General features: G+C 52.3%; 1 protein-coding gene across 9 annotated transcripts in view; it reads right to left on the bottom strand.

Annotated features, from left to right (window-relative positions):
* Positions 1 to 1,917: 1,917 nt before the first annotated feature.
* ISLR2 (immunoglobulin superfamily containing leucine rich repeat 2) overlaps positions 1,918 to 25,886 on the bottom strand; it is a 37,328-nt gene continuing 13,359 nt past the window's right edge. For 2 of the 9 annotated variants that reach the window (XM_054532887.2, XM_054532888.2), the window contains exons 3-4: positions 7,414 to 7,523; positions 1,918 to 5,970 (exon numbers count right to left, since the gene is read on the bottom strand). In XM_054532887.2, the coding sequence (XP_054388862.2) occupies positions 3,725 to 5,962 (2,238 nt within the window). In that variant the 5' untranslated portion in view covers positions 5,963 to 5,970; positions 7,414 to 7,523 and the 3' untranslated portion in view covers positions 1,918 to 3,724. The other 7 variants (XM_054532883.2, XM_054532885.2, XM_024232599.3 and 4 more) reach the window with 7 other exon arrangements.

The raw sequence follows: 25,886 nt of genomic DNA, 5'->3' as shown, positions 1-25,886 counted from the left end.
ACCAGGGGCAGGGCTCAGGCTGTGGCCCTCAGAAGGGAATTTTTCTTGAAAACAGCTTTGCTATGAGATCGGGCTGTTGACAGTTCCTGGTTGGCCCACAGCTACCCATGTCAGTTATCTCCACTAACATTTCCAAGAATCTTTGTAGGACAATTTCTCCACCTGCAAGCTCTTTCAAGTAGAACTCTTCTTTCCTTTAAGGCAATTAGCCCATTGCCTAAAGGTTTTACTGTCTTAAAGCTGGAACTGTCTTTCTGAGATCTAATTCCAAGGACTTCTCCACAGCTAAGTGAGATGCCTCACACCAGTATTAGGTGATTCTTTGTGTGGACAGAACAGAGCATTTTCATCTTGTGTTTAAAGCAATTTCTTGTCTTTGGCTCCTCACCACTTTCTATACCAGTCTCCCATTCACGTCCCTAGTAATGCCTATGCAAAAAAAAAAAAAAAAAAAAAAAAGAAAGAAAAGAAAAAGCTGACGGTGAAACCTACAGGTTTAAGGGCTTAAATCTCAGACTTTGTGTTAGGAGTAGCAGGAGTGTGCTGAGAGGGCAAGCAATAAAACAAATCATACCAAAAAGCCACATTGCTCTCTCCTAAGCCCCAACCCCACTCCACTCCTATGGCCAGTGGTCCAAACAGAAAATAACTGGAGAAGACGAGGAGGTCAAAGGATCAGGGAACTAAGCATTATGTGAATTCACCAGCAAGATGTACAGAACGCTTGTGTTTACATTGTTTTTATGGAACTAGCAGAATAAAACTGATCTATTTTAAAAATAAAAAAATAAAAAAGAAAACAGCTTTGCTGGTCTGGGAAGGGAACCTGGGCTCAGGCCCCAAGAAGTGTCACAGCCACCACCTATGCCAGAGGACAGACCTGAGGCTGTGGTAGAACCCTGAGCATTGGAACTTGGGCCTGTTGCCAACCTGGACTGGTCCAATTAGGAAGACCCCCAGAGACAGCAAAAGAGGACAAGAAATTGGAAGCAGGAAGAAGGGAGGGGAGAGATAGAATCTTTATCTGCTTCCCATTTCTGTTGCTTTCCTCCTCCACCTCTGTTCCCCGCCTCTTCCCATTTTAGGGGGATTCAGCTGAAACACACAGCAGCCCAACCCCTGTGTTTTAGGCTGGGCAGGAGCACAGCCTCCTTTCTTGATCCCCCTGTCTCTCCTGTTCCTCACCCAAGAAACCCCCTTTCTAGGACTACTAAATCAGTGTGTTTTCAACCCTGATTCCCCAGGTGCACCCCCTTAGCACACCCTGATGGTTGTCCATGCATCATTCACTGAGTGCTCCCCACCCACCCACACAACACACACACTTGGCTCCCAGGCCAAACGTGCCGGCTTGCTCTGGGCAATCAGCCTGGCCAGGTTCTCCCCTTTTCCTGCTTTACATCATTTACCCGCTCTGTACTTTGTGTTATTAGTGACTTCTCTTGTGCAAGCCACAGCAGTCTTGTCCCTATGAATCCCATCCTCTTCCCACCGGCTTCTCAGGGAACTCAAAGGCTGATGTGGAGACACAGAAACTGGGCAGTGTGACACCATATACAGCCACAACCCACTACACAGACAGTCTCAAGTGAAAGAAGGTGCCGCACACTCTTGAGTGCACACTCAGACTCCCTGTGTTTAGGGTCTGCAGACACCCGCCTTCCTTTCTTGCAACCTCCCCCTACTCACTTCCAGCCTGCCCTCGTTTTTTGTCACCCCACCCTGGAGTTGGAGACACTAAGAGCAGGGCTGGGTGCAAACACCTGGCAAAAAATCACAGGATGGTCAGACAAACAGGAAATCACTCAAAAGATCCCAACGGGAGGCTCTGGGGGGGGGCTCCTTCCTTCCGCGGTTTCCTCCTTCATCGTCCAGGCCTCCTCCCTCTGTCCCCTGACAAAAAGTCACCGAGCCCAGTTCAAATCGATTGTTTTATTGACTGTTTGCATACAGACGCGTTTAGAAAAGGGCACGGGCTCCGGGGGGCTACTCCGTCCCAGGCCCGCGCTTGTGCTGCGCTTCGCGGAGAGGGCTGACCCCGAGGACTGAAACTCCCCCCACCCCAACCCCGACGCTTTCTTTCAAAACAGAAAAAAGAACCTCGCCCCGAGTCGCCGCGCCGCGCCCCTCCCCTTCCCTCCCTCCCCGCCCATCCGCCCCCCCCCCCCCCCGCCCGCCCGCCCCCCTACACTACACGGTCACACTTTACAGGACACAGACTTTTCTCCTACGGGGCACGCTTGTCAGGGACTACACGCCGGGCAAACACGATTCCCGCCGAAGCAGGGGCGGGTGGGGCGGGTGGGGCGGGGCGACGCGAGGACCGAGACGCGAGGACGGAGGGGCTCGGCTCCATCCGGATCCCACCGCACAGTTGCACAGTCGCACAGTCACGAGCAGGCTTTGTGCGAACTAGGGCGCGAGCCCTCCAGAGAGCCGCGGCCGGGGAGGCCACAGTCAGCTTCCTCCGCCTCCGGCGCTTTCCAGCTAGGGTCTGGGTCGGGTGGAACCGCGGGAGCGGCGCTGTTGGGCGCACAGACCTCCGGAAAGCCCAACACACGGACAACGAAATTGGCCCGGGACCAAGTCCACGGGCTCAGCCGCCAAGGGACGCGCGGTCCTGCGGCGCTTTAAGTTAGGAGAGAGACGACAGAAAACGCATTCCCTCCCTACCCCCCGACACACACACCCGATTTTCCCAGAGGCTGGGAAGGGGGTGTTAGCACCAGACCCGAAATGTCGCTGTCTTTGAAAACAACGAAAACAGGAAAATCTGAGCGCGGAGCTGAAAGGCGCCCCAGGCACCGGGCTGGACTCCAACAGGCCAGAAGTGGGGTGGGGGTGGGAGGACAGAAGGAATTGGTTCCCTGCCGGCAGGAGGCTTTGGAACTAAAAACTAGGGGTTGCCACGAATCCCGGCTTCTGGGAGTAGGGATTGAAAGGGAGGAGGGGCCGGGCGCAGTGGCTCACGCCTGTAATCCCAGCATTTTGAGAGGCCGAGGCGGATGGATCACCTGAGGTCAAGAGATCCAGACCATCCTGGCCAACATGGTGAAACCCCGTCTCTACTAAAAATAGAAAAAATTAGCTGGTCGTGGTTGCGCGCGCCTGTAGTCCCAGCTACTCGGCAGGCTGAGGCAGGAGAATCGCTTGAACCCGGGGGGCGGAGGATGCAGTGAGCCGAGATCGCGCCACTGCACTCCAGCCTGGCGACAGACCGAGACTCCGTTTAAAAAAAAAAAGAAAGAAAGAAAGGGAGGAGGAGGGGTCGAGGTGGGACCCCACAGCACTCCACTGGCCCTGGCTGGCCCCGAAACCACCGCGTTACCGCGAGGTTTCCAAAGTCTTCGCTCGTTTCCTCTGGCTCCAGAGCCCACGGTGGGGCAGGCTGCGGGGTGGATTTCGCAGATAATCGCGATGGGAATGGAGGGACATAGATATCGCCCATCGTCTGCGGGTGGAGTCTTGCACGGGGTAAGATAAACACTGTGCTTGGCGGGGAAGGGGATTCAGCCCGCAGGGAGAATGGCAGCCGTGGGTAGCAGGGACTGGTGAAATCGGCCCACTCCCTAATAGAAGTCCCTGGTAGTCAAGGTTGGGGAGTAGTAAGGGGAGGAGTAGGTGAAGGTTGGGGACGGGGGACATAAGTCCTGCCAGCCCTAGACTGCTGCTCCCAGGCACCCTAGGTAGAGGTTGGGAATGGGCGGGCCGGACGGGCAGAGGTTCAGCCTGCCGTCTGCCTGTAGTTGCCATTAATCTCCTGGGCGATGTTGACCGCCTCGGCGCCCAGGGGCAGCCGATCGCTGTACTCTGAGCCCGCCTCGAACTCCTCTTGGTTGGCCTTGGACTGGGACTCCACCAGTGAGCAGGCCGCCAGGCTCTCCTCTCTCTGCAGGTCCCCACTTGGGTCTCCCTGCTCCGCGTCTTCATCAAGGCCCTCCCTCTGCGCGTCCTCTGGCTCCTCGCCGCCCGCCTCGCCGCCCGCCGGGTAGCTTTTCTCGGACTCGAGGTAGGAAGCACGCGGGTCGAAGTCTGCGGCGATGCGCTTCTCCATAGGGTCAGGGGCCTGAGGCCGCAGGATCAGACGGTAGGGCTTGCCCGGGTGTTTAGCCAGCAGATGGCAGCAGGCGGCGCCCAGAAGGGGCACTGTGGCCAGCACCAGGAGGAATACGCTCACTGCCACGATGACCAGCAGCGATGGGAGCTCCTTCTTGGTGGAAAACACCACTTGCACGTGGCAGGCTTCGCCCGCCAGCGCCAGGCACACGGAGTAGTTGGTACCCGGCCGCAGGCCGCGGAACCAGTAGGCGTTGACGCCTTCCTCTACGCGGGACCACTGCACTGCCGCGCCGCCCCCCGCTGGACACAGATAGAGTAGGCGCAGGGGTCGCCGCCCGGGTCGCCGGGCTCCGCCAGCGCCGCCGGGCCCAGGGCCCCAGCGCGCAGCCAGCGGCGTCAGCTGCACCCGCGCCTCGCGCTCCGCCACATCCAGCGCGATGACGCCCAGCTCGAAGACGTGCGGCTTGAGCTCTGCGCTCTGGTTGAACGCGTGGTTAGAAACGTACCGAGAGGGGTCCCCGTTGCCACAGCGCTGCTCCTCCGCCGGGTCCGCGAGGATCTGGTCTTCAGCCTCCTCTCCCTCACTTATGTCCTCCTCTGGTTCCGTCTCGGTCTCCCCGAGAATGCTGACCTTGGCCAGGCCTTGGCCTTTGATTTTGCCCTCGGGTTTGGAAGGCAGGACGCTGTTGCCCCGACCCTTGGCTGTGGACTTGCGCTCAGAGGTCGGGGCCTGCCCGTCGGGTTCTCCCCCGGCGCCAGGCGCGTGTTTTGGGGGCCCAGTTGCTGCCACCGCCACGCGTATTGACGTAGAGTTGGCGCCCAGCTCATTGTGTGCACGGCAAGTGTAGACGCCCGCCTCCTTGGCACTCAGGAGGGGCACCAACAGGGAGCCGTTTGCGAGGGCCAGGAAGCGCGGTGTGGCTGGGGGCGCGGGCCAAGCGGGTGCTGGAGTCGGCATTGGGGCTTGGGTCTGCGTCAGCAAATCCCCATCTCCTTCTCCCTCTCCTTCCTCCGCCCCAACCCCGTCGTCCTCCCGGCTCAGAACCGGTGGCTCTAAGACTACGGTGCCACCGGGGATCTGAAGTTGCCATTGCAGGCGAGGCGTGGGGTGGCCGTCCGCGATACAGTGTAACACGAACGCCAGTCCCGCGCGCAGTGGGGTGCCGGGTGCCTCAAGCGGTGGCTCGGCACTCAGATGCACGCTGGGCGGTGCACAGGGCAGGGCGGGCAGGCGGTACACCGGCACCCCCTGCAGCGCGGGAGGCGAGGCACAAGCAATGGAGTCGGGCTCGGGTAAAGACACCCGGGTGCTCGCGGCCCAGGCCTGCAGCCACACAAGGCCGCAGCCGCAGTGGAAGGGATTGTGATAGAGTTGCAGGTGTGACAGCGCGCTGAGCGCGTCGAAGGTGCCTGGCGCCAGCGTACGCAGCCGGTTGTTGTTGATGCGCAGGGAACGCAGGTCGGGTAGCGCACCGAGTGCGTCCCGGGGCAGAGAGCCTAGGCGGTTGTGGTTCATTTTGAGCAGCTGCAGCGCGCTCAGGTTGCGCAGGTCGCTCCACGGAAAACTGGATATGAAGTTGTGGCTCAGGTCGAGGTTCTTGAGCTGACTCAGCACGGCCAGTGCTCCTGGCTCCACGGTGCGCACCTCATTGTGCGCCAGCCACAGCGACGTGACCTGTGTGACGTCGGCGAAGGCCCCGCGCCGCAGCACCGTGATCTTGTTCGCGGACAGACTAAGCGTGGTCACGTTTGCAGGCAGTCCTTCCGGCACCTCACGCAACTCTTTGTAAGCGCAGTCCGCGAACTGGTGAGCGTACTTGTCCACGCAGGCGCACGGCTCCGGACATGCTCCGGCCACTCCTAGAAGTGCCCAGACCAACCACAGGGCCCGAAGGGGGAACATCGCGGCTCCTGAAGATGGAAGCCAGGGGAAGAAGAAAGAAGGTGACTCACTGAACCCTAGCTTACCTCCCCTATCAAGCTGTGCCTCCGCAAGCCCGTCTAGCACAAGTTCCAGGGCTCCGGTAACCTCCTCTATGGCCAGGAGCGTCTCTGAAGTGAAGGTCAATAAAAATCTCGAGGTTCAACGGATGCTGCCTCCCAGGGCCCTAATTTCCTTTTCCAGCGGCCCGGTACATCACTCTTTTTTCCCTTCCTACTCCTTCCTTCACGCTGGAGCTGGCCCCTCCGTGGGCTCCGCAGCTTGCCCGTCTCCAGCGGGCTCCTCACGTACCCTTCTCTGTGTTTCTAAGCCTTCGTTTAACCTGGTGAAATGGATCCTACCCAGGAAGGACATTTTTGTCCGTATGACTGGCTGTCCTCCCTGGAACCTTTGTCCCACGCACAGCACTCGCACACACGCCCATGCAGGCACACAACAATACAAACAGACGCGGGGCTTCATAATCAAACCGCCAACTTCTGCAGGGGTTTAGAGGACCTGATGCTGAATTAGGAGGCTCACAACACATTTCCTAAACTCACAAACACATATGCACCCAGACACGGACACAATAGACCCTGGAGACCTCATTGTTCTCTTAACTGAACCAGCATTTGTACAGTGTTTTCCACCACGGTACAAAGCGCTTTCCTGTCCATTGTGACAATTGACAGACACAGGACACAAGTCCTCACACGAAGTGAACCACCCACAAGAACACAGGCATGCGCCTGTGTGTGCATACAGCCCTCCACTGTGACCGAAATGCAGCAGAGAAGCAGCAATAGGAGGATCTGCACTGCACGACTTGAGATGTGGGATCTGGGGAAGCCCATCCCCATGCCCTTCTGCATCTAAGGCCAAAGTCACCTGCCTGGGGCTGCACCTCCTGTGAGGGGAGAAGAAGGGCTGCTCTGACAACCTTCCTTACGGGGAAGGAGGTCCTCCCCCATGTTTGGACCAGGTGTGTTGGGAGAGGGGTCACTAGAGCTTCCTCTCAGGTCCCTCAAGCGGCTCCCATTGGGCAGAGGCGTCCTCAGCCAACAGGTCATGGGGCTGCCACTAGCCAATGAAGCTGGAGAAGGTGAAAGATTCTGAGCCTTTCTCCACAGCTCTGCGGTGCCTAAGGACCCCCTCCCCGTAACACCTTAAAGCCCGGTCACACAAACGAACTTGCACAGACTCACTGCCCCCATTTGGAGCACCTGTCAGGTTTGGCAGAGCCCCTCCCACACCTTGTCTTTGGGAACCTGCTCCTTCACTCTGCCTTTGCTCTTCGGGGAGGGTCCCTTCCCTTCCTTCCCGGTTCCTGCCAGACAGCACCTCCCCCCCAGTCCCGCACCCCATCAGGTGCCCTAGGCTGGACCTAACCCCACCTGGGTCAAGGTTGTGGGGTGGCCCCCATTGCTTACCCAATACTCGCCGACTCTCAGTAAATGTCCTGGGGCTGAAACCCCTTCTCCAGACCCGGTGTGGCAGAGCAGGGAAGATAGCCCAAGGAAGATACACGTATGTGTTGTGGCTGTGGGGAAAACGGGGGGCGGGGGGCAAAGAAAGGGACAGGTAAGTTTGGGGACTCGGTGGCCCCAAAGTACCACTTCAGTTTTTCCTTTTGCGTCCGTTCCCCCCACCTCTCTGGCTGCAGGTTGGAGAAAGTCCTTGCGCGCTCCCGGGCCTGGCGGGGACGCGCATAGCCTCTCCCGCCTCCTGCTTGGTCTACTTTTGTTAAAGCCACGGAGACCCTACCCAAGGCCAAGACACGTCGGTCATAAGGGGCATCCCACGCCCACCGTCCGGGCTGGGCTCTTCGCAGCCTTCTGCACGCCCCCAACCCACGTACCCCCACATTTACACAGCCGCTGACATTGTTACTGTCCCTCATCACACCACCTCCTCCACCCCACGTTCAAACACATTCTCGCACACACAGTCCCTCACACCCTCCCCATAGTCCACCTTCACAGGTTACAATCATCCATGGTCAGGTAATAATCGCATCAGTGTGTTCAGCCCGTGCTACATTCACACGCGTTTTCACGGGCACACCTGCACCCGGGACACTTACCGTTCTCCTCTCGCACACGCATACACACATTCACGCGAACTCACCCTCACGCGCCTGTCCCGCCAGCGCCGGCGAGCTTCGCTGCTAATTGAATGCAAGCCGCTTTTACGCCCTGCAACACGTGAGACAAACCATCTTTGAGGAATTTGGGGGAAGGAAAGGCGCGCGGCTGAAGTGGGGGGGAAGGCGTGTCTTTGCCTTTAAACTCTTTTTGCAAATGCAGGCGGTGGCACCCACCGACCTCGAGCGGGACCCGCTGAGCTGCGCGCAGCCGAGCTCGCGCGGACCCTTCCCTCCCGCACCCCCCGCTGCTAGCCGCCTCCTCCCCGAAGCCACGTTCAACACGATGCATAATTGATAGTGTTAGCAGAGCGCCGCACCCTCCCTACCATTTTTGCCTGGATCTGGGCTGATATAAGCCCTAGTCTCCCCCGCCCCGCCGCCCCAACCCCCCCGCCCCGCCTGCTAGTCTAACCCGAGACCAGAACGCACAGCCCTGCAGGGCGTGCTGGGAAAGGACACCCCCCCTCCCCAGCCCACCGCAGCCCTGCCCAGCCTCTTAAGCCGGAACTCTTCACATCTGGTCTTTTGTGGCTAAACCAGCGCTTGAAGCCCACTGCCCGACGCGTTGGCCTGCGCGCACCGCGAAACAGGTGGAGCAGGGGGAAGCTCTCTCGAGCGCACCCAAGCACCTCACTCCAGAAGCACCTCACTCCAAGCACCTCTTGCCTGCTCCAGAAGAACGGGGCACGGAAGCTGCAGCAGACAGTAGCACAGACAAGGATGGTGGCAAAACGTCCGCTACTCTTGAGCATGGTGGGCTGGGGACTTCAGGCCCGAGCATTTCTCCCATCCCTGCCCCCCATATCTTCACAGCCTCTCAAGCAGACACACGGTCAACCCCACACGCACTATCCCCCAAGCCGCGGTGGCCCCTCACCGCCCCGCCGTCTCACACCCTCACACAACAGCCGGCTTCAGCAGACTCGCTGTTCCCGACTGTCGCTCCCTAGCTCTGATGAAACCCCGACATTTCTTCCAGCGACGAGGAGGCGGAGGCGCGGCGATGTCGAGGCATTTGGCTAAAACCCAGTTTCCGCCCCCCTGCGCTGCCCACGTTAGCCCTGGAGACAGCTACCGGCCAGAACCAGGAAAGGGGTTCAGGCTCCGGGAGACACGCAGAATCCCCACCCGTTCTGTAGCCACTGAGCTCTCTGGGCGCACCAAGCCCCACAGCCATCACCCCGGGCCATGGGGGTCTCTCATGGTGGGTCGATGGCGGGGGTTTGGGGCTTCTGTGGAGATCAATACCCCGATTTGAGTGTTGAGCATCTTAATGAGCTAGAGGAGGGGGTGGGGAAGAGAGACAGGCTAAGAGTGCAACGTCTAAAGAGACCACCCCGGCCCGGGGTTCCGAGGCTGCTTTGTAAATTAAACATGAACAGACTGGTGCGCTCACACTCCAAGCGTCCCTCCCTCTCTCCTACTCCTGCCGTCGCTAGAGGCGGCCCAGCGGGCTGGGACCATCGCATCTTGCTCAGCTGCAATTCAGAACACAGAACTTCACACCGCCTGCTCGGGCCTGGAGTCCCCCCCGCCGACCCATGGGGAGGGCGCAAGGCGCCTTTCAGGGAAGGTGTCTTCGAAAAGGGTCGAGGGGTGAGAGCACTGTGACCCGTCCCTGCCGGGGACCCTGTGGTGGGACAGCCAGGATTGGGTCCCTAGCCTGGGGTGAGTCCCTGAGGTTTCTAGGCCTTGCGGGGTCGGGGGAAGGAGGCAGACGGCGGGACCAGCACACCCTTCTTTGTCTGCCGAACGAGGTGGGGGTGGGGCGGGGAGCGGCGTCCTGGGCAGTTGTCCGGGTCTTGGGAACCCTGAGGGGGCGGTCTTGGGAGCCTGTGCCTGGGAAGGATCTTTGGAGGCAGGGGCCCAGCAGCGGGAGCTGAGCCCAGTCCGGGATGGCGTGTCCAGGGGACTTTTCGGGACTGAGTGAGGGGCGCCAGGCGGGGAGGCTCAAGGCCCTTGGGCCCTCTCCCGGTTTTTACCTATTTTCTTTCTTTTTTGCCTTCCGCAGGGAGGCAGAATCTGGGTAGTGGAAGGGAGAATGGGCTCGCTATCTGCCCAGAGCTTCCCTGGACTGCAGGAACCTGTCCTATAAGCAACCCCGAAACCTCGGGGCCCGAGGACCAGGGAAGACCCCCTTTCCTTGCTGTCTTGACAGGGTTGCAGAAGCCAAGGAGCTCGGCAGGGAGACGGGGCTCCTGGGGTGGTTAAGGACGCGGTGACCACCCCTGGGCGGGAGATGACTCCCGCAGGCCCGGAGGCTCTAGCTCACTCTACAGCAAATGCTTTTGTTCCCGGAGGCTGCCCTGGGGGAAAGACACCCCTTACCCCTGCCTTCGACCCTGGAGAGCCCAGTGCCCGCCCGGGCAGGGCTGGAGCCCGAGTCGCCCCAGGCAGAGTCCGCCGAGGCCTGGGGTGGGAGCCGCGACTTCTGGATCTGCCTCCGAGCTCGGCTAGAAGACTGCGCGCACCTCGTCCGGCGCCGCCCGGCGCGCAGAAGCGGGTCTAATGTTTATAACGTTAATAATGACAGTTAGGGAGGGCTGGGGAGCCGCGAACCAAGACCTCACCCCGCCGCCGCCCACGTCTTTGATCGTTAAAGAAACAGACAACTAATCAGGTGTGTGGAAGTAGGGGTGGGGGAGGGGAGGTTGACAAGGTTCCAAGCCGCGAGCGCAGAGGGTCCCAGATTCAGAATCCGCCGAATCCAGACTAAGGCTTCTAACCAGGCTGGGGCCGACCCCAGACAGACCCAGGAATGGAGACCTGGAGCCCCTGGCCGCTTTCTGCGGATCGACCCTTAACTTCAACGTCGCGAACCCGGAGCGTCGGGTGGGTGGGGAGGGTTGAAACCGGTTGGATCTGGGGACTTGCTCCAGCGACTCCGTCCGCGCTGTTCTAGGGTCCAAGCCTGGTCCGCGCGCGCCCCCTGCTGGAAGCCGCTTGCCGGGCGCAGAGGCGGGTCAATGGCGGAGGGTGCTAGCTGGGCGAGGAAGATGTGGCTGGAACCCTGCACCAAGGCGACCGCTGCCCACGGCTCTGCAGTCCCGCGGCGCGCTTAACCAAAGTCCCGAGGCTTTACTTCCCGTGCCCACCCAGTCTATGTCCCAGGTATCAGCAACCTCTGGTCCACTACACAACACAGGCGCGGTCCCTACTTCGCGCTATGTAGTTTCCAGTGCCCGGGGCGTCTCCTAATTCTTGAGCGACTAGTCCCTGGCACAAAAGCTTCCTATACACCTCTCCCACTCTCCCTTCTGAGTCTTAGGACTTTGTCAGGGGCCTATTAAAATAAATGTCTGAGATCTGAAAAAAAAATCTGTTGGCGCTAACAGGGGCAAAGAAAACTGCAAAACTGGAAGTAATCGATGTTTGATTGAATGTTTAGGACATGCAACATTGTGCAAACGATTCAGTTGCAACTGCACTCAGAGTTGTACATGCCCTTGTATTTTAATGTGGCACGCGGAGGATTTAATGGACTTCCCTAAAGGGAAGGGCCTCTGAGAATAAGAAAGCCGGGGCCCAGATGGGCATCAAACATCCCCAGCATAGCAGCCGGTTAAGGCTGCGGAGACCTTCCCCACGGCTGCCCTCCAGCCAGAAGCCCCTGAACACTCACTACTTCCCATCTTTCAGCTTCTGCGCGCACAGACACACACACACACACACACAACTGTTCTCTCCAGCCCCACACCCCCAAGAAGCTGCTTTCCTTTTCTAATTTCCAGTCGAAAGATCACTCCTCAGGGAAGCCAGGCCCTCTTTATACTCCCCCCTCCGGCCTTTCCTTGTACAGGCTCTATGTAGTCGTCAGGCGGGCAGGTCCTAGCATCAGACTCCATTATGTACTGACTGTGTGTCCTTAGCCAAGTTATTTAACCTCTCTGTGCCTCAAGATAAAAGGCATAAATAAGAGTACCAGCCAGGCGCGGTGGCTCACACCTGTAATCCCAGCACTTTGGGAGGCAAAGGCGGGCGGATCACAAGGTCAGGAGTTCGAGACCAGCCTGACCAACATGGTGAAACCTCGTCTCTGCTAAAAATACAAAAATTAGCCGGGTGTGGTGGTGCGTGCTTGTAATCCCAGCTACTCAGGAGGCTGAGGCAGCAGAATCGCTTGAACTCGGGAGGCAGAGGTTGCAGTGAGCCGAGATAGTGCCACTGCATTCCAGCCTGGGCGATGGAGTGAGACTCTGTCTCAAAAAAAAAAAAAAAAAAAAAAAAAAGAATACCTATGCTTTTGGGTCACCTTGAGGATTAAATGAATCAATGTATGCAAAGCACTTAGTACCTGGCACTTAGTGCTCAGTACTTGAGATACGTTTTTAATATAATAGCTGAATTAGCCATTATTATTGCCTTGCAGAGTTGGACACAAGTTTGATAAAATGTTCTGCTGCACACACCCCTACAGGCTTGTGTCCTGCCTCCCCCACAGGGGAGGACCTTGGCTCTGCCCCCAGACCTCTTCACCACCACCACCCCCTTTGCACACACACACACCATGGGTATACGTAGAAACCAGATTTACTATTATTATTTGTAAGGGTTTCTAGTTTCAGATACTTAGACTGATGCTTGTCAGCATGCCTGTTTGCGAAGAGAGACCTGCAACTGCAGACTTGGTGGAAGGTTTTTAATTAAAACTACATTCTGTTTAAGTATTTATTGGACTTTGTGACTTTAATTATTTTCTAGGGAAAAACAAAAAAATCCACACTTGCCTATGAGAAGACTGTTGATTTCAGAGGAAAGTAGCAACCTGTGGCAGTTTGCTGGAGGCAACTGAGACAAATTTTCTGAATGGTTCAAATGAAGCTCGACATTATTAATAATCTGGGATCCAGCCCATGACCCTCCTCCCAGCATTTTCATGAAATTAGCTTAACATACTGGCAAGGCCTTTTATTGCCATCAAAATTAACAACAGCTCTTCCAGTGGCAGCTCATGTAATTATCTGGGTCTGTGCTTGTCTCGCTGAATAAGAGGAACTCCTGCCTGGAAGAGGCAATACTCCTGCATTCAAAGGGGAACATGGCCGAGCAAGATGGCTCACGCCTGTAATCCCAGCACTTTGGGATGCCAAGGTAGAAGGAGTATTTGAGCCCAGGAGTTTAAGACCAGCTTGGGCAACATAGTCAGACCTCATCTCTACAGTTTTTTTTTTAATTAGTTGGGCGTGGTGGTGCACAACTGTGGTCCCAGCTACTCTGGAGGGAGACTGAGACCAGAGGATCGCTTGAGCCCAGGAGGTCGAGGCAGCCATAAGCCATGATCACACCACTGCACTCCAGCCTGGGCAACAGAGTGAGACTCTGTCTCAAAAACAAACAAACAACCAACCCACCAAAAAACAAGTAAGGGGGGTGGGGTGCAAAATGCTTGGCAATCCCACCCCAATTCAGGCAGGACTGGTTTCCCCAAGAGATTTTCTGAGGCAGCCAGCTCCTCCGTGGCAGGACTTGCCATGGTAAAGGGTAGGGCCGGGTGAGGCAGGGGACTGGGGGCTGGGGATGATGTGTAATATTTCCATCGGCAAATAACAAGATTCCCACCCCCAAGGATGGAAAGTATTAAGTGTATCGTCTCACAAAGCAGGAAGCAAGGCTGGCTTCCCGGCTGTTGATTCAGCGGCTCAGTGACATCAGCAGTCACAATTTCTTTCATCTCTCCCCTCTGCCACCCTTAATAGGGCTTCCAGCCCAAGGACTGGGTCCCTTGGTGCCTTGGTGTCACTGAAGGGCTTCCGGAGCCACCAAGGAAACATACCTATTGTGTTTTGTTTTCTTTTTAGATGGAGTCTCACTCTTGTTACTCAGGCTGAAATGCGGTGGCACAATTTTGGCTCACTGCAAGCTCCACCTGCTGGCTTCAAGGGATTCTCCTGCCTCGGCCTCCCGAGTCGCTTGGATTACAGGTGCATGCCACCACACCTGGCTAGTTTTTGTATTTTTAGTAGATATGGGGTTTCACCATGTTGGCTAGGCTGGTCTCAAACTCTTGACCTCAAGTGATCCTTCCGCCTCAGCCTCCCAAAGTGCTGAAAATTACAGGTGTAAGCCACCGTGCCCAGCCACAAACGTAATGTTAACAGACTAGTGGGTTAGAAAGACAGGCTTCTCTTTTCTGAAGCCACAGCCTCTCCCTTGGGTCTTGACACCTATTGGCATAGGTCTTTTTTTATCTCTGAACCAGTCACTGGTGAAGGGGATGAAATTGATTGGTTCAGAATAATTATCTGGCCCTGATATGGCTATAGAGGAGTCAATCTCAAGGCTCACTACAAGCAAGAAATCCCTTTTAAATAGAAGGATTGGGGAATTGCATGTTCAGAGTAGCCTAATATTGTATCAAAATGAATTGAAATGAGAATGACCAGGATTATAATGGACCATACTAGATACTTCCTTATCTGGAGTTTAGACCAATCTATATCCACAGTCTGAGATCACAGTCAGGGTCAGGGCAGTGTGTGTGACCAGCTTAAGGAAACTCTGGTAGGCATACAAACCAGAGGATTCTTTGCTTTCACAGAATTCTTGGATCGATTGATTTATTTTTATATTTATTTATTTATTTATTTATTTGGGCTGAGGATCAAACTGTGTTGTCCAGCTGGCCTCAAATCCTGGGCTCAAGTGATCCTCCTGCCTCATCCTCCCAAGTAGCTGCGCCTAGAGGCACACATCGCACCCAGCTCTTTCACGGAATTCTTGAAAGGATAAAAATCTGTTCTTGGAAATGCCTGTGCTGGGATCCAAAGCTATTTTGGGAGCAGTGGAAGCTTCAGTCTTTAGTCGGATATTTATGAACAGGAGATGTTTATGAACTCAAAGATGTCCCTATATGACTTCACATCCTGAACATGTCTCCCAGTCCCATGGCAGAGAAGAGAGGCACTTTTACTGTTGAGGTGGAAAACAGGAGGAATATTTCTACCTCGGTCTTAGGAAAAATGTGGGGCAGTGCAAAGTGGGGCAGACCACACTGGGCTTTGAGCTCCACAACCTGAAAGCTCACTCCAGCTTCACAAACTCTCTAAGTGGTCTTAAGCAACTCCTTGCCCTCTCTCCTTCTAGGTTTCCACCCATGCAATGGTAGGGGAATGGGCTAGATGTGTCTTGAGGCCCTTGGGTGCTGTGGCCTTAGGAGAAGCCAGTTTGCAGGTTGAGTTGGGGCTTCTGGGCCGCAGGCTGCCATCTGACAGGGCTTCCTGCAGGAAGACACCCTCCTTGGGGGCCTGGGGTTGTGTCTTCCCCTCTTCCTCATGGCCCTTGGCAATTTCTGTGTCTCCCCTCCCATCACACTGCAACCCGCCTCATCTCTTGAGGCCTGCTTGGGTCCCAGGAGCTAGCCCCTCCCCCAAACTGCTGTGCACTGCTCTGTGAGCAGAGGGAGTCTTCATGCTTCAAAACACTTACCAAAGGCTCTTTCCATAGCAAGATTCAGGGGCGGTTGGGGCACTGTTATTTGAGGTTAAAATCTGATCACTGAATATTTCGGGAGCCTGGCACATCGACCAGGAAAGAACAAGGCTGCCACCCCTCCCTGCTCTGCAACCCTCAGTCCTCCACTCCCTGGGGCCATCACAGGACACAGAAAGGCCACAATAAACACACATTCAGAGACCCCCCCCCCCCCAGCCCACCACCTCCTGTGGCCTCCTGCAGACCGCAGGAGGGCTGGGCCCAGAGTCTCCTCCTCCTCCTCCATCCCCCAGACTCAAAGCTCCTGGGGCTGGGGGGGCTGCCCAGGGCCTTCCCCTCCACTGTCCCCATCAAAGCCCAGAACAGCACAGGGAGGGCACTCGATGGGCTGAAATAAAACTGACTTTTCCCTCAGAGACATTTAGTTTCTTGCTGTCAATAGACTGTTTTCATTTGCTCTTGAAAGTGGCTTCCCAGAAGCAGAGCTGAGACAATGTTTTGTGTGCAGGTGGTTGTTTAAAAAACTGCCCAAGCAAAAAACAACCAGAAGAGAGAAGGGGAAATAGGAAAGGAAGAGGAAGAAGCTAAGCAAAGTTGTGATCTCAGGCACAGTCTCAGCGTTGGACTGATCCCAGGAAGCTCCAGAGTGAAAATGAATCCTGTTTGTCCCAATGAGAGGAAGGGAAACTCACTTCCACAGATGCACAGCAGTCAGACATTGGCCAAGGGCTGCCCCTGGGGGATGGGACTCCCAAGCACTTCCCCCTCTCCGTGCCTGTAGGCAATCAGCTCTAGTAGCCTGGAAAGACTCTGTGAAGTCTGCACCCACCTTAGGGAGATGCAATGACAGCCTTCAAGGATCATAGAGTCACCCAGCATCAGAATTTGGGGCCTGGAGGTCCTCTATCCCTTTCACTTTACTGGGAGGGAGACAGAGGCCAAAAGGGAGGTCACAGAGCAGGTGGGAATGGGAAATGTCCCCAGCCTATCTGGGCAGTCTGGGTCAAGGACGTGCCAAGCCTGGTGGCTGTGGGTGAGCTTGCTGATTAGGAGGCCCTTGAGGCTCTTGGGCAGGTGTGACCTCGACAGTGGCAAGGGCAGCTGTCTCTGGGGTGGATGGGACAGGCGCCCCCACTTCAGGTCTCCTGCGTTAGTCCCCCGTACTCCCACTCCGTTGCCCACAGGCACTAGAACAGAATCCCATCCACGTGTGGGAGAAACTGAAGTTGTACCCTCGAGTTATCTATAATAGGATACTGACCCCAAATCAGGCCCCATAGAGAGGGCATCTCATCAGGCAGCTGGCTGGGGCAGAGACCTGGAGGGAGGAGAACCCTCCCTGAGGTGGATCCTGGCATGTTGCAGAGATACCTGGAATTCTGTACCCAGGCAAGGCCAGTTCAAATGGCCACGTCTGGGGGAAGCCAGGCACAATTCAGTGTAAGGGGGTCTAGAGTGGTAGATCAGGGGTTAGGGGACTGTAACTACTCTTCACTGACTTCCTGTGAGACTTTGGAAGTCTTTCTCCCTTCTGGGCCTCAGTTTCCCCTCCTGTGCTGTGGGGCTCAATGTCCCTCCTGCCTGCCTCATCTTGGGGTTGGATCTGTCACATTCTCACTCCTCAGGCCTGTCCCTACCAAATCCAAGCTGAGGAAGGGCACCTCAGTGCAGCGCCTCCCAGGAAAAGATTGCTCAGGTGTCGTCCTCTTCTGTGTCCTCTTCAAAGTGCCCCAAATAGACTTTCCCGGGGAAGCCAGAGGAATCAGGCTATGAAGAGTGACCCTGTGCAGTGCAGCATCTGTGAATCCTGCAGCCCCATCTTCCTGCGTCCTTATCTCCAGACCCAGCTGGGAACTTGATGTATTTATTTGCCTCTCCCAGGGCCCCACTGTGTCCAACCCACATATCTGCCGGCTGTCTGGTAGCCCCGTGCAGGCAAGGAGGGAGGGGATTGCTATAAATCCCTCCAGCCTGCAGCCGGCAGGGTGACCCTGTCAGGTAGAGGAGATAATCAAGGTGGCTTGGAGAGATGGGGACAAAGGCACCAGGAGAAGCAGCTTGGGATAGTCACCTAGATAATAAATGGGCTGGAATCAGGGGACAGGAGAGTGAGAGAGGAAGGGGAAGGGAAGAGGGATAGGGTGCGCAGGGGAGGAGAGAAAAAGGGAGAGAACAGAGGAAAGGAGAACAGAGGAGAGGAGAGGAAGGGCAGGAAGGGAAGAAGCAGACAGTGCTTCCTAGTGCATTCTGGGAGTCAGCACAATGCCTTCTGGTCTAGGGTGTTGGGTGTATAGAGTTATTTTTTAGTGTGTTGCCAATCGCTAAATTTAGTACTTTCTATATGTTGTCTCATTCAATCCTCACAATTTGTGAAGTATGCATTATCACCCCCATTTGCATATGAGATCACAAAGAGTAAGCAGGTTGTCCAAGGTCACACAGCAAAGCTGGGATTTAAAGCCAGGTCCCTCCAAAGCCTATCTTTTAACTTCCACACACACAGTTCCCTGTTCCCAAGCCAACTCTATGAGTGCACCACCATAAGCCCAGCTACACCCACCCTCACCCACCCTCTGCCTCCCCATGGGTTGGTCTGACTTTTTTTTTTTTTTTTTTTTGAGATGGAATCTCTCTCTATTGCCCAGGCTGGTTTGCAGTGGTTCAATCTCAACTCACTGCAACCTCCACCTCCCGGGTTCAAGCGATCCTCCCACCTCAGACTCCAGAGTAGCTTGGGATTACAGGCACACGCCATCACACCTGGCTAATTTTTGTACTTTTAGTAGAGATGGAGCTTCACCATGTTGGCCAGGCTGTTCTCAAACTCCTGACCTCAGGTAGGCAGTTTCCCCATCTGTCTTCATCCTACTGCCTGGCATCCCATCCAAACTGTTTTTAGAGTTATGTCTTGATAAAATAAAAATCATGGTGGGAGTCATTTACACCCTAGTGAGAGTCATCTAAGATTCCCTTATCTTCTCAGACCTTTTAGCTGAAGTTGGTTATGAGAGAGGATGGGGAGGGGGAAAAAGGTTGGGGCGAGTACTCTTGAAGCTTGCACTGTTTCTTACTGACGCCCTAGCACAGTGTGAATATGTCAATCTAAATGGAGAGCTCTATGCATGTTCCTCTCTATTCCCTTTGTCACCAATACCAATTCCCAAGGCAGAGCCCCGGGAGGGCTGGCCTGAAGGACCTGGAGGTAATAGAAAATGCTTGGCTTTGGGTTTCAGGTCAAGCTCTGCCAGTGACTTGCTGTGTGAGATGAGACAAGTCAGTTCACCTCTCTGCACTTCAGTGACCTCATGTATAAAAGGCTGGTCTGCACTAGATTATTAATTTTCTTTAGGTTTTGCAATTATTTTTTGTTTTAACATTATATTCAATTATTCCCTCATCTTTATTAAAGTATAATTGACAAATAAAAATTGTGTATACTTCCAGTGTTCAATGTGATATATGCATACGTTGTGAAATGATTAAATCAAGTTAATTAACATTTTAATCACCTCACATACTTTTATTATTATTATTTTTGTGGTAAGAACATTTAAGATCTATTTGCTTAGAATAGTGTTTACTAGAGGTGAGGAAGGGTAAGGGGGAGGGGGTAGCCAAGGGTTGGCTAATAGGTTAACAGATACAAGAGTACATGGCTGAGTGCAGTAGCTCACACCCGTAATCCTAGCAGTTTGGGAGGATCACTTGAGCCCAGGAGTTTGAGACCAGGCTGGGCAACATAGGGAGATCCAATTTCTACAAAAAATTTAAAAATTAGCCAGGCATGGTGGTGCACGCCTGTGGTCCCAGCTACTTGGGCGGCTGAGGTAGAAGGATCACTTGGGCCCAAGAGGTCAAGGGTACAGTGAATTGTGATTGCACCACTGCATTCCAGCCTTGGGGACAGAGTAAGACCCTGTCTGGGGAAAAAAAAGAGTACAGCTAGATAGAAGGAATCGTTCTAGTGTCTTCAGCACTATTGGGTGACTATAATTAAGGTCAATTTATTATATATTTTTAAATAGCTAGAAGAGTAGATTTTGAATGCCCCCAGAACAAAGAAATGATAAATGTTTGAGGTGGTGGAGATGCTAATTATGATTTGATCATTACACATTGTACACATGTATAAAAATACTATACTGTATCCCATAAATATATACAATTATGTGTTGATTAAAAATAATAAAAGCAGGCCAGGTGCAGTGGCTCAGACCGGTAATCCGAGCACTTTGGGAGGCTGAGGTGGATGCATCACGAGGTCAAGAGATCGAGACCATCCTGGCTAACACGGTGAAACCCCATCTCTACAAAAACTACAAAAAATTAGCCAGGCATGGTGGCACGCACTTGTAGTCCCAGCTACTCGGGAGGCTGAGGCAGGAGAATCGCTTGAACCTGGGAGGCAGAGGTTACAGTGAGCTGAGATTATGCCACTGCACTCCAGCCTGGGCGACAGAGCAAGACTCCCATCTCAAAATAAATAAATAAATAAATAAATAAATAATAAAAGCAAAAAATTTACTCTTAGCAATTTTCAAGTATGCATTATTAACTATAGTCATCATGCTATACAACAGATCTCCAGAACTTACATTATATTTAATGCTGATCAAAGTACTAGATACACAGAGGTAATAACAAAATGGTACCTGGAGCAAGAAATCCTCAGTAAAACAAGAAAAGAAGAAAAAAAGAACAAAATGGTAATGAAAGGCTTATATCAAAAAGCATTTCCTTTCTTGCCTTTGAGTCCTAATTCCCATAGGTCATCACTTTAAACTCATTTTGGGACTTCCCCTGGTATGTTATCATTATATTTCTAAAGAATGCTTATGTTGCTATTTCTTGATTTGTTTTCTTCAGTATCTGTCAATTCCTGGCATAGCTCAGTATAGGGCTTACCTTCCTATGAGGTCTTAATTTCCTTGCCTCCATTTCACCAATTTGACTGGATCACAATCGTATGAAATCAAAAGCATTTACATTCTTGTAGCCATCTAAATATTGTCCCTAACCCAAGTCCCGCATTGAAATTGTTTCATTTCTTTCCTTTTTTCCCCTGGAGTTAATAATTGCTTCAGGGCCGGGCTCGGTGCCTCACGCCTGTAATCCCAGAACTTTGGGAGACCGAGGCGGGCGGATCATGAGGTCAGGAGATCGAGACCATCCTGGCTAACACAGTGAAACCCCGTCTCTACTAAAAATACAAAAAATTAGCCGGGCTTGGTGGTGGGCACCTGTAGTCCCAGCTATTCGGGAGGCTGAGGCAGGAGAATGGCATGAACCTGGGAAGCGGAGCTTGCAGTGAGCTGAGATCACACCACTGCACTCCAGCCTGGGCGACAGAGTGAGACTCTGTCTCAATAATAATAATAATAATAATAACAATTGCTTCAGATTTTTCCCCTTCATTTGCTTATTTTTCTTTTCACCAATTACCTACCCATTTTTTCAGATGCTCCAACCAATGTGTCAAATGCCTAGTGATAATTATCCAAAAACTAAGATACACTGGATACTCTGTCAGCCCCATTATTTTCGAGGAAATTCCCGCCTAATAAATTTTGGTCAGACTGGTTGTCTGCTCTCAAACCCTGTCTCCTGATAAGGTGTTATCAATGACAATGCATGCCTGAAACTTCATTAGCAATTTTAATTTCACCCCAGTCCTGTGGTCCTGTGATCTTGCCCTGCCTCCATTTGCCTTGTGATATTCTATTACCTTGTGAAACACGTGAGCTCTGTGACCCACACCCTATTCGTACACTCCCTCCCCTTTTGAAAATCACTAATAAAAACTTGCTGGTTTTACGGCTCGGGGGGCATCACAGAACCTGCCAACATGTGATGTCTCCCCCGGACACCCAGCTTTAAAATGTCTCTCTTTCGTACCCTTTCCCTGTATTTCTCAGACTGGCCGACACTTAGGGAAAATAGAAAAGAACCTACGTGAAATATCAGGGGTGAATTTTGCCTGATATCTGGCTGAATTTCCCCCAATAGTTCGTTATATGCCAGCAGACACTAGCAAGAAGGGCACCTGAATCTTTGAGAGACTCAGTGGCACTATCCTTGGTAGGCCAGGATCGTCAAGAGGAGATGCTGCCATGAGACCAGGCTTCGTGGTGTCAGTGGGAATGGTGGAAGGTGAGAACAGCAGATGCCAGGTGGTGGCACTTCACCATCATCAACAAGGTGGATGTAATTAACTTAATTGGTAGGAAGGCTAGAGTGATAACCAGGATGCCTTGACCTCCAGGGATCTGTTGTATTGGCTAAAAACTGATGGCATTCCTGGGGAGAGTTATATAGGCAGTTGACTAGGGTATTCTGGGTTTTTTTGAGACAGGATCTTACTCTGTAGCCCAGTCTGGAGTGCAGTGGCACAATCATAGCCCTCTGCAGCCTCAACCTCCTGGGCTCAAGCAATGTTTCCACCTCAGCCTCCCAAGTAGCTGGGATTACAGGCATGTACCACCATGCCTGGCTATTTTTTTTTAATTTTTAGTGAAGACGAGGTCTTGCTGTGTTGCCTAGACTGGACTCTAATTCCTGAGCTCAAGCAAACCTCCTGCCACGACCTCCCAAATTGTTGGGATTACAGGTGTGAGCCCTAAGATATTTCCTGATTTGTGTATTCAGGAAACAACAACAAGATCTGGCTGCAGAAGGCTGCAACAAAAAATTGCAATTTCCTACCCAGTTTTCAGACTGAGACAATTGAGACCTATAGCTCATGGATTGTAGGGGAGGCTGGGTATTCTTGGAAAAAGATCCTGCAACATTACCACATGATATTCATTAATTATTACCTCAATCCTTCTCCAAAGGGATCTGGGGTCATTGACGAAAGTAACTGTAGCTGATGAAAAGGGAATACCCAGACTGTTTGAGGGCCATTCATATAGGATTAGAGCTGACCGTGCCACCATAAGATCCACAATGCCACCATGTCCCCTCCCCAGTAAGACTGAGGACATGTGAAGTCTAGGTAATAAATGGATCCCTGGATGAAGAGGCTGCAGCCCCATCTGGTTGTCATTTCTCTGTCCCTAAATATGCAATTGATATGAGTATGCTTAGAAGCTAACAGAGCTCTCACTTTACTCCCTGACCTGTGGGTATGAGCCGCTATAGTAGGAAGAGCCTGGGGGAAGTTTCTGAAACTCCCTCTTCCCACTTCCAGGAGCAATGCAGTATTCCAGGTGGAATCACAGAGATTTATCACCTCCCTCAACTGTGACCGCCGCCTTATAATGATAGTATTCTTACATTTCCCCACCTGTCCCTTGTGCCATTCTCGTCATCATTTTACTTCCACGTTATAAACCCCACAATGTTATTACTTTTGCCTCATTTATTTCTAGACATCAAAAAATGAGAGAATAGGATCTTTTCTATTTATCCATGTATTTATTATGTCAGTGGTCTTCATTCCTTTGTGTAGATCCAAATTTCTATCCAGTGTCCTTTTTCTTCTGACCAAAGAACTGCTTTTAACGCTTCTCAGAGTGCAGGCCTGCTCGTGATTATCCTGGCTTTTGTTTGTGTGAAAAAGTCTTTATTTTGCCTTCATTAAATTTTTTGAAAATTTTTCCTTTTTTTTTTTTTTTTTTTTTTGTAGAGATGAGGCCTCATTATGTTGCCCAGGCTGGTCTTGAACTCCTGGCCTCAAGCAATCCTGCCTCAGCCTCCCAAAGTGCTGGCATGATTACAGGCGTAAGCCACCACACCTGTCCTTATGGAGTATTTTAACTGCTTTTAATCCCATATCTGCAGAGTTAACTTTTTCATCTCTAGTAATTCTTTTTTGTTTTATTTTGAGACAAGGTCTCACTATGTGCCCAGGCTAGAGTGCAGTGGCACAATCACAGCTCACTGCAACCTTGACCTCCTGGATTCAGGTGATCCTCCTGCCTCAGCCTCCTGAGTAGCTGGGACTACAGGTGCATGCCACCATGCCTGGCTAATTTTTGAATTATTTATAGAGATAGGTCTCCCTATGTTGCCCAGACTGGTCTTGAACTCCTGGGCTCAAGCAATCCTTGCGTCTCAGCCTCCCAAAGTGCTGGGATTACCTGTGTGAGCCACTGCACCCAGCCTGTGGGGTTTTTTTTTTTTTTTTTTTTCGATATATCTTCTATTTCTCTCTTCTCATCATGTTCAGATTTTTCTAGCCTTCTTGAACATATGGAGCATATTTATAATATGTTAATGTCCTTGTCTGCAAATTACATCATCTCTGTCATTTCTGGGCCTATTTCCATTGATTTATTTCTCTCCTGGTTATAGGCCCTATTTTGCCTGTTATTTTATTTATTTATTTATTTATTTATTTGAGACAGGGTCTTACTCTGTCACCCAGGCTGGAGTGCAGTGGTGTGATCTCACCTCACTGCAATCTCCATCTCCCGGATTCAAGTGATTCTCATGTCTCAGCCTGCCAAGTAGCTGGGACTATAGTTGCGTACCACCGTGCCTGGCTAATTTTTGTATTTTTAGTAGAGACAGGATTTAGCCATATTGGCCAGGCTGGCCTTGAACTCCTGGCCTCATGCAATCTGCCCACCTCAGCCTCCCAAAGTGCTGGGATTACAGGCAGGAGTCACTGTGCCTGGCCATTGCCTGGCAATGTTTTATTCACTGGTAGACATTGTGTTTTTGTGTTGTGACTGCTGGATTTTGTTTTCCTTTAAATAGTGTGGGACTCTGTTCCAGCACTAGTTACTTGAAATAAGTTGGATCTATCAAGGTTTGCTTTCAATCTTTGTTAGGACAGTTTCAGAGAAGCCTTTACTCCAGTGCTCATTTAGCCCCACTATTAAGGCAATACTTTTCTAAAGCTTCTTTTCCATTTCCTAAGTATTATGAGGTGTTTTCATTCTGACTAATGAGAATATGAATTCTCTCTAGCCTGTTGTGAGCTCCGGGGATTCTTCTGTCTGCTTTCTGGCAGTTCTTTCCCTGGGTAGTTTCTTCTCACATATGTCCTTATCAGCCCTTTGCCAAAGGCTTGAGGGCATCTTCCATAGCTCTCCAAAGTTCACGCGCTCTCTTCTGCCACCTCCTCCCTGGTACTCTACCTCACAAATTCTACCAGCCTTGAAGATCTTCCCAAGCTCTGATCTCTGTCTCCTCAATCCACCAAGACCACTGAACTTTGGATTTCCCTCCCTGCGTTGGAGCCTGTAATTGCTTCCGGCAGTAAACCGAGGACACTGTAGGGTTCACCTTCTTTTAGGGATCATAGTTCTGCTCCACCTGTTCTCCAATGTCTAAAAACTATTGTTTTATATTTTGTTCCATTTTTCTAGTTGTTCAAGGTGGGAGGCAAATCTGGTCCCTGTTAGCAATCATGGCCACATGTAGAGGTTGCAGGATGTTCTTTATATCTGTGTCTTTTTTTTTTTTTTTTTTTTGAGACAGGATCTCACTCTGTCACCCCAAGTGGCGCCATCTCGGCTCACTGCCACCTCCACTTCGTGGCCTCAAGCGATCCTCCCTCCTCAGCTTCCCAAAGTGCTGGGATTACAGGTGTGAGCCACTGTACGCGGCCTAAAATTGTATCTTTCTTATTATCAGTGAAGTTAAACATTTTTCCTGTGTGTCAGTGGCATTTGCGTTTCTTTTTCTTTGAACTTTCATATATATTTTTCCATTTTTCTTAGAACTGTTGGTCTTTGTCTTCTCTACTTTTAGAATAGAATGAATATGATATTAATCATACTTCAAATTGTGGCCATGGTGGAGTACCTGTGTTGATGATAGTCTCCCAGCAGAAACAACTACAAAGCTGGACAAAGTACATGAAGAAATTGTCTTCAGCCATTGGGCAATAGGCAGTTCCAGGTACAATCTGAGAGAAGGGAATCACATGAAGTGACTGCTGTGTTTTTCTGGTGGGGAAAGTTTCTAAACCCTCAATGACAGCATGAGGAAGCAGAGTTCAGGCAAAGAGGATCAGTCTTGTTTGGTGGAGGAAACGGAGACTGCTGCTCAGGGCTGCTAAAATGTGTGTGGCAGAGTATCAGAAAGGATGGAGTTGCAGAGAAGGAGCCCCAGAAATCTTATAGAGGTTGCTGCAGGTCCTTGGCCAAATCTCAAACTCTGAATGTGTGGATTGAGACTCTGCAAGGCCCAGCACAGAACAGCCGATGGGGAGCTGAAAGCTAAACAGTGATTTCAGTGGTCACAGAGTGCTGGAAACACATCTGAATTCTGGCTCAGCCAGCATCTTCACTCTTGGAATCTCAGGTCTTGATGAATATCCCAGACATTCCCAGGAGGGCCTAGAAGGCCATGCCTTGGGATTAAGGAAGATTC

This window comes from Pongo abelii, chromosome 16 (assembly GCF_028885655.2).
Source record: "Pongo abelii isolate AG06213 chromosome 16, NHGRI_mPonAbe1-v2.0_pri, whole genome shotgun sequence".
Taxonomy (NCBI): domain Eukaryota; kingdom Metazoa; phylum Chordata; class Mammalia; order Primates; family Hominidae; genus Pongo; species Pongo abelii.
The sequence above is the reverse complement of the archived record's forward strand: the minus strand, read 5'-3'. Positions and strand labels throughout refer to the sequence as shown.